A 9,061-nucleotide genomic window follows, 5' to 3' on the forward strand; every position below is an offset into this window, starting at 1 on the left:
TCAGCTATTGTGGCCCCATCTTAACCCTGGTGGTCATGATTTGAATAATTTAAAATCTATTCTTCTTCCGAATGCTTCCACTAGGTTTCACTTTTTTCTGGCCCTTTGGTTCTTGAGAAGAAGGTTTTTAAAGATTTTTATTACATATTTTAATGTAAAACTTTCAACCCCTATTGTGACCCCACCTTAACCCCAGGGGTCATGAATTAAACAATTTAGAATCTACACTACCTAAGGAATATTCCACATAAGTTTCACCTTTTTCTGGCACAATGGTTCTTGAGATTTTTTAACCTACCCTATTTTTGCCTTCAATTGATTATCTCCCCTTGGAAGAGGACATGGCCTTTCGTTTGAACAATTTCGAATCTACTTTACCCAAGAATGCTTTGTGCATCTGAATCGATCCATGATTAAAATAAAATAGATAAATAAAATAGCTATTAATATCAACAAAAAAAATTTTGTCAAAAAATAATTCATTGCAATAAAAAATGTCTTTCATTTTTTTTTTTAAATATAAAAAAATCACCTTTTTATATTAACTTCTCTATACACTCTGTACATTGCTTTTAAAAATATAAACGTTCTGATGTAGCGTGTAAGGGTGAATTAATGTCCAAGATAATAAAATTAATCAATTAAGGAGGCACTTAGAAACTGGGCATTAAAATTAGCATATTCACTCAGTCAACAATGGGATGAAATCAACAATTTTCTACAAAACGAATTTCAAAATGTTTCATGCAACTGTTGGTACAGAAGTTCTTCAGATATTTGTAAAGCATTGTAGTATTGCTGATTTCTCATGTGTTTTTTAAAACTTTGAATGGATGACAAACACCTACATAAATATAAGCCCATTTAGAGAATATGATGGCTATTGGAAATGTTGTGCAGATTTAAAAGAAATCCTTGAAATTTAGTTTTATTCATTGTATAATATTTGAAAATAACATTCATCAAGCACTAAAAAGTTCAACAATAATTGTATTACAATAGATATATGTAAATCATATCAAGCATATTCAGCAAATGTTTCATTAAAGAGACTTGACATACAAGTTAAATGTGGATAAAATCACAAATTTATACAATGTCATGTATAAGATATCAATAACAATACCTTTACACCATTCTCGTGTAAAACATTCTTGAAGAAAAGCATAAATGAAAAAAGAATAACAGTTACATCAAAGACAGAAATAGATACTGTGGTGTATATCAGGCAAAGAAAACACTTGCATGAAAAAATAGAATAAAAATTTCAAGATATATGGAAAGGAATTCATGATTAAATCTATTGTGACCCTGCCCTGATTTCTGGATGCTACAGGTAATTAATTCTGACATTAATGTCTCATTTAAGGACACAGTACACCACATACATGTCCACAAACTCTACAATGTACCTTTCCCACTAATCATTTTCTAATACATTCTCAATTTAAAATCATAGTACCAAAAGATGTTGTTATACAAAAAATCAGCATACATTACCAGGAGTTTTGACCAGATTTAAAATGATGAAAATCCTTGTATTTTTTAAAGAAATAATAACATAAATATAGTTTTAGCTGGTATTTCCTATAAAGTTTATTTACAGGAGGTGTACAGTATTGCCAGGCATCATAAAATCACAAAAAGGTCCTTCAATAGTTGGAATTTTTAAATTACACAGGGAAAAAGAAATTCAAGTTCAAAACTATGTTGCGTATGTCCTTAAGTCATTTGTTTATTTAAATTTCCTGAAATATGAAGTCACAACCGGTTCAGTAATTATCTTAATAAGTAAAATCTACAGTATTTTCCAAAAGGTGGACATTAAAATCATGCTGTCAAAGAACAATTACTCAGAAATGATGAACACTACAAAAACACATACTGGTAATTAAAAGTTTATGATTACTGTGCAAGACTCTGAACAACCTTGAGTCAACAACTTACCAACCACATCTAAATCAAAAAGGAGGAAATCTAAGAAGCTTTTACATAAACCAGTATATTATGTATTGCAGATAATGTACTGATTGAATGCTGATCAATGTTAAATAATTAATGCTTTAATCATGTTTCATCATTAGTTAAAGCATATTCACTTTCACAAATGTAGATCTAAATAATCATTAATGATGGTTTTTCATGAATTTTAGCTAGAAGAACTGGTTACTGGGTCCGGCCTGGTCCTGCTGGTGTTGAGTGTGGATATAGGGCCACATGTACATGTAAGAGGACCCAGGTGGAGCCTGCGAAGTTGTGTTTGGAACAGTCAGCAAGGGATTAGAGGGGTGGATTGAAGAATTTGCAATACTCCCCAGCTCTGACTCCTGTGTGGTGAGGAGAATGCCATGGCCTCCTGAGGGAATAGGAAGGGGATCTGTGGCATTAGGAATAAAGGGCGGGGCATCAGGCCTGTCTGGGTAGATCCTGGGGATTGTCATGGTGTGGGGTGGGGATGAGTTGGGTGATATGTTGAGATATTCCTGGCCCTGCTGGTCCTTTTGTTCTAGATCCTCTGGAGTTTCCATCACTGTTAAAGGTTTGCCTTGTTTAGATGTCTGATGGAGCTTTCTCCCGGAGATGTTCCCATCCACCTGTTTATTATGGATCTTCATATGAACACGGAGGTTGTCTGCCCTTGAGCAAGATTTCCCACAAATGTCACAGACAAACATTTTAACCTCACAGTGAACAGTCTTGGTATGCTTTGACAAGCCCCCCTTGTCTGGGAAGCATCGGCCACATTCTTTGCACTCAAATGGTTTAAGTCCTGAATGTCGCTTCTGATGAGCCTTGCAGCGCTCTTTGGTTTTGAATGACTTTCCACACTCAGGACAATTATATGGACTTTCTGACTTATGTACATACTGATGCGAGTACAGAGTAGCATAAGTTTTAAAGGATTTCCCACAGGTGCTGCACTGGAATGATTTCGCGTCACTGTGGACAGCTGCGTGGATTTCCAGTGTACTTTTATACATAAACTGTCTCCCACAAATGTCGCACATGAAGCGTGACCCATCTGCAGTATGACGTCTACGATGTGTCTTCATCAAAAACTCTGTCTTGTATTTCTTGCCACACAAGTCACATTCAAACCAAGTATTCTGTGAGTGTTTGGACTCCTTGTGGTATTTCAGTGAGTGACTGTTAACGAAACCCTGCCCACATGTGTTACACCGATAGGGTCTGTATTCTCCGTGAGTCATCTCATGTACCTTCAGACTTGTTGTGTACGAAAAGCACTTCCCACAAATTTTACATGTATGATTTTTCTTCCCACCATGCACCCCCTCCACATGCATTTTAAGATGATTTGATGTAAGATAAGTTTTATTGCACTCTTTACATTCAAATGGTCGAGCTCCACTGTGTTTCAGGATGTGCAGTCTAAGGCTATGATTAAAACTAAAAGAAGCATCACACTGCTGACATTTGTATGGTTTGCTGTCACTGTGAATGCCTCGGCGATGATGATACATAGTTTCCTTACTGGAGAAAACTTTATCACAAATGTCACAATTATATTTCATCACATCATGAGCAGTTTTGATGTGCCGGTTTAGGGCTCTCTTTGATGCATACTCCTTCGGACATTCCGCACACTTCTGTGTGCCTTTATCATCTACAGCAGCAGCGGAGGTTTTCAGAGTAAGTTTCAATCCTCCCTTTTTCCTCCCTGGCTTCCTCCCCTTTTGTTTTTTGGCCGTTTTTGGCCTTGCTTTTGGTTTGACCAATGGGGTATCTGCAATCTCATCACCAGCTACCGAGACCTCCTTCTCCTTTAATGGAACAGACATCTCTTTGTTAAGATTTTTGGGTTTGCGGCCACGTTTTTTCTTTGGTGGACTCTCAGACTGGGCCTCCTCTCCCTCAGGCCCACCATGTATCATCATCATGTGTTGGTGAAGTGCCGTGTTAGATTGACACAGTTCCTGACACGTCGACACCTGACACCTGTAAATATTGCCAATGTCATGTGTCACTTTGAGGTGATTTTCTACAGCTTTCTGACTGCGGAACTGTGTCGGACACAGTGGACACGTGACATTGTTTATGGTGTTGGTTTGTAGGTCACTGGGAGGCAGTGGTGATACTATAGTCACTGACCCAGCTGTCTCAGTGTGATCGTCATCAGAGATAACCTCGGTTTTAATGTCCATGACCTCTGGCTCTTGGTTCATCTGTGAAGTTGATTCCTTTGGAGAATCTGTTAAAAGTAATAGCAAACTGATGACACAATCCTTACTAATATACCTGCATGCGTGTACGGACAATCTCATTAAAAATCAGTAACATGCGTGTACGGACAATCTCATTAAAAATCAGTAACATGCGTGTACAGACAATCTCATTAAAAATCAGTAACATGAAGGAATCTGCTAGACTCATGAATTCCACTGCTAGAATTATATTCTTCAAATCTTACAATAATAAACATAACAGTGTTATGATAACACATACTTTAATTTGTTTAATTTCTTACACAGATCAACTGTCAATAACTCCTTCCTGTCCAATTTCTTTAAAACCTTAAACTTGAACTCATGTAATTTAGAGCACAGCTATACTGTAGATTCCTAAATATACGCGAGGAATTAAATATCCGCGAGAAGCACCACTCGCGAAATAAAATTACTGGCTTTTATTTTTATGGTCATGAAATTAATGTAAAATCTCTTGATCAACCGTCCACTCGCGAATTATTGTTCTCGCGATTTGACGTCAAAGAGTCATTTCGCGAAAATAAGTACTCGCGAAAAATAAGGAATCTACAGTAACTCTGAATGAAGCGTCTTTCTAAATTATAAATAAACATGAATCAGGTGTCTACAATTCATACCTGTTACTGACTTGGTTTTCTTTTGTTGGTTGGCTGATTTTCGAGGTTTTCGCTTGAGCTGAACTGACGTGAAGTTTTCTGTCTGAGTCTCTGTGTCTGTTACCATCACTCCATGTCTGTCCTGTCTCTCAACTGTAAAAAAGCATAGCAACTGTACAGAGGAACATACCAACTGTACAGAAGAACATAGCAACTGTATAAGAAAATAGCAACTGTACAAGAACATAGCAACTGTAAAAGAACATAGCAACAACATAGCAACTGTACAAGAACATAGCAAGTGTACAAGAACATGGTGACTGTACAAGGACCTAGCAACTATTTAAGAACATAGCAACTGTATGAGAACATACAAACTGTACAAGAACATAGCAACTGTACAAGGACCTAGCAACTATTTAAGAACATAGCAACTGTATGAGAACATACAAACTGTACAAGAACATAGCAACTGTACACAACAAAATAGCAAGGCCCAACTGTACAAGAACGTAGCAATTGTATAGGAATAATGCAACTGTACAAGAACACAGCAATTGTACAAAACAAAATAGCAACTGTAAAAGAACATATCAACTTTATGAGAACATAGCAACTGTATAAGGAGAGAGCAACTGTTCAGGAAGATAGCAATTGTACAAGAAAAAAAAGCAACTGTATAAGAAAATAGAAACTATACAAGAACATAGCAGCTGTATAAGAACATAGCAACTGTACAGGAAGATAGCAATTGTACAAGAAAATAAAAAAGCAACTGTATAAGAACCTAGCAACTGTTCAAGAACATAGCAGCTGTATAAGAGCATAGCAGCTGTACACTACAGTATACTGTTAAAATATATAATTGAGGGAGTTAGCAAGATTCCAGTTCCCCAAGGCTAGGACTATTTTACAGATGTCAGGCGAAGCCCAGGGAAATAGTCTTGGTAGAGGGGAACTGGAATCTTGCTAACTCCTGCAATGATATACTTTTAACTGTTTTATTATACCGATACAAACGTAAAATTTAGAGGATTCAGATAGTGTGATTTCAAAGCAGGGATTAGCTCACTGAACTAACACATGGGGATTAGTTCATTCACATATCTTACCAATGTAAAAGTAAAATCTAGACGATTACGGATAACCGGGAATTAGTTTTCGAAACAGGGATTAGCTCACTTGACTAATGCACGAGGATTAGTCCATTCATAATGATTTCTAGGGATTTAGTCACATCTAAAGATCTACTGTTATAAGGCAAAAAATCAGTAGAGGTATAATAAACCAAAATAGCAACTGCACAGAACAAAATAGCAACTTTTAAAGAACATAACTGTTGTACAGAATAAAATGGTGACATAGCATTACAGAAACATAGGTAATCAGAGATTACAGAGCTCACCTCAACGAATGTTGTCTTTAAGTAAGGCAAAGTCCCACACTAAACTAATAATCTAGGAGTGTGCATCCTTAGATGCAACATTTATGCAATTTTGGTCTGATAGGGCTTGCACTTACTTGGGAATAGACTTACCTGAAAACTTAAAACTAGTCACTCATCCAGAAAATGTAAGTCAAATCCAGCATCCGAAGCAAGTTTTGAGATTGTTCGTCCCTTGATGCATCATCATTGCAAGTTTGGTTCAGATAGGCCTTATAGTTACTTGGAAATGAGATCTGCTCCAAAAATTTTAATCTGGTTACTCATCCAGAAAATGTAGGTCAGATCCAGCATCCGAAGCAAGTCCAGTAGTGTGAATCCTTAGATGTATCATCCATGCAAGTTTGGTCAATATAGGGTTTATAGTTACTTGGAAATGGCATCTGCTCCAAAAACATTAACCTGGTCACTCATCCAGAAAATATAGGTCAGATCCAGCATCTGAAGCAAGTTCAGTAGTGTGCATCCCTAGATGTATCATCCTTGCAAGTTTAGTCAATATGGGGCTTATAGTTACTTGGAAATGAAATCTGCTCCAAAAACTTTAACCTGGTCACTCATCCGGAAAATATAGGTCAGATTCAGCATCCACAGCAAGTCCAGTAGTGTGAATCCTAAGATGTATCATCCATGCAAGTTTGGTCAATATAGGGTTTATAGTTACTTGGAAATGAGATCTACTCCAAAAACCTTAACCTAGTCACTTATCCGGAAAATGTAGGTCAGGTCCAGCATCTGAAGCAAGTCCAGTAGTGTGAATCCTTAGATGTATCATCCTTGCAAGTTTAGTCAATATAGGGCTTATAGTTACTTGGAAATGAGATCTGCTCCAAAAACTTTAACCTGGTTACTCATCCAGAAAATATAGGTCAGATCCAGCATCTGAAGCAAGTCCAGTAGTGTACATCCTTAGATGTATCATCCATGCACGTTTGGTCAATATAGGGTTTATAGATACTTGGAAATGACATCTGCTCCTAAAACTTTAACCTGGTCACTCATCCGGAAAATATAGGGCAGATTCAGCATCCGAAGCAAGTCCAGTAGTGTGCATCCTTAAATGTATCATCCATGCAAGTTTGGTCAATATAGGGCTTTTAGTTACTTAGAAATGAGATCTGCTCCTAAAACTTTAACCTGGTCGCTCATCCGGAAAATATAGGTCAGATCTAGCATCTGAAGCAAGTCCAGTAGTGTGCATCCTTAGATGTATCATCCATGCAAGTTTGGTCAATATAGGGCTTATAGTTACTTGGAAATGAGATCTACTCCAAAAACTTTAACCTAGTCACTCATCCGGAAAATGTAGGTCAGATCCAGCATCTGAAGCAAGTTCAGTGGTGTGAATCCTTAGATGTATCATCCATGCAAGTTTGGTCAATATAGGGCTTATAGTTACTTGGAAATGAGATCTACTCCAAAAACCTTAACCTAGTCACTCATAGTTACTTGGAAATGAGACCTGCTCCAAAAACTTTAACCTGCTCCAAAAACTTTAACCTGCTCCAAAAAACTTTAACCTGCTCCAAAAACTTTAACCTGCTCCAAAAACATTAACCTGGTCATTCTTTAGCTGAAATTGCAGCATCTGAAACCTTGACTGGTACAATGAAACACACTAGAAGCATCCTCCATGCATCTCTGACTAATATAGGCCATAGAAGTACTTGAAAAGAAAACTGCTCCAAAAACCTTAACCTTGGACGCCGACGCTGAGGGTATTACATAAGCTCCCCCAACTTCGTTGAGGTGAGCTAAAAACTGTTTTACTGTCTTCTCTTATACTTCACTAATTGATACGTCAACTATTCAGAGTATATAACATGAGCGTGCAAGCATCTTCAAATGTTTCTTCAAAATGAATTAAATGATCATGCTAGCCTATAGTTTTGACTGCACATATGTTCCCTGAAAAGAAAAGATTTGGATGTTGAGCAATCTGCATTAATGCTAATATACCTTCATTACTTTGGGATTCTGTTAAGACTGATTCTAGAATTTCATCAGCAGTGTTCTCCATTTCCATTCCCTCCCTCGGAGTACTCTCCCCTTGGTCTGATGGAACAGTGCCCTGCCTCTGAGTACTCTCCCCTTGGTCTGATGGAACAGTGCTTTCCCTATGAGTACTCTCCCCTTGGTCTGATGGAGCAGTTCTCTGCCTCAGAGTACTCTCTCCTTGGTCTGATGGAATGATGCCATTTGAGAGTGATAATTGGTCCTCTGTGGTCGGAAGTTGCTTTTCTTCAATATTAACTGCTTCATTTTTCTCTCCAAACAGTAAACTGAACTGCCTCTGATAGATGTGACTGTTCTCCTTAAGCATTCTTTCTGATATGACAAAACAGGCTGTGTCAGTCTTGTCTACTGTGATGTCAATGTCTGCCATAAACTGAATATCCTCCACAAATGTCACCTTGTCGAGGAGGGCCTTACTGATGGCACACTGGATCACCTGTTGTAGGTAACTCTCCATCATGTGAACAAGCACCTGAAAAACATTCAAATGCATTGAACCATAAATCTCTGGTGAGGCTGTGGCTCTACTGATTTGTATTTATGATAAAGAAAAAAGTTGCAATCTTGAATCTGCACTACCTGAGGATGCTTCCATATTATATATATATATATATATATATATATATATATATATATATATATATATATATATATATATATATATATTTATATATATATATATATCCCATGTTTACCCCTTTATCCTGTGGATATCACTCATTTGATATTTTGTTCATATCCCACTGCTGTGATGTCAATGGGTTTTGTGTGAGAGTGAT

The 9,061-nt window shown here is 37.3% G+C and overlaps 1 protein-coding gene across 1 annotated transcript; it reads right to left on the reverse strand.

Moving 5' to 3' along the window:
• Positions 1-1,571: 1,571 nt before the first annotated feature.
• LOC133194420 (zinc finger protein 665-like) lies at positions 1,572-8,744 on the reverse strand. The gene is made up of 3 exons (XM_061330383.1): positions 8,226-8,744; positions 4,844-4,975; positions 1,572-4,210 (listed from the first exon to the last, which is right to left on the reverse strand). Exons 1-3 carry the CDS (start codon positions 8,740-8,742, stop codon positions 2,154-2,156), a joined length of 2,706 nt encoding a protein of 901 aa, XP_061186367.1. The 5' UTR covers positions 8,743-8,744; the 3' UTR covers positions 1,572-2,153.
• Between the last annotated feature and the right edge of the window lie 317 nt (positions 8,745-9,061).

This window comes from Saccostrea echinata, unplaced genomic scaffold (assembly GCF_033153115.1).
Source record: "Saccostrea echinata isolate AGI-Se365-2 ecotype Australia unplaced genomic scaffold, CSIRO_AGI_Sech_v1 ptg000001l, whole genome shotgun sequence".
Lineage (NCBI taxonomy): Eukaryota > Metazoa > Mollusca > Bivalvia > Ostreida > Ostreidae > Saccostrea > Saccostrea echinata.

Excerpts from the sequence above, each read along its gene's own strand:
- LOC133194420 (XM_061330383.1), bottom strand. The coding sequence starts at position 8,742 with ATGATGGAGAGTTACCTACAACAGGTGATCCAGTGTGCCATCAGTAAG. Across the intron at positions 4,976-8,225 it reads AGAATCCCAAAGTAATGAAG|TTGAGAGACAGGACAGACAT; the intron begins GTATATTAGCAT and ends GCTTTTTTACAG. Across the intron at positions 4,211-4,843 it reads GAAAACCAAGTCAGTAACAG|ATTCTCCAAAGGAATCAACT; the intron begins GTATGAATTGTA and ends TACTTTTAACAG.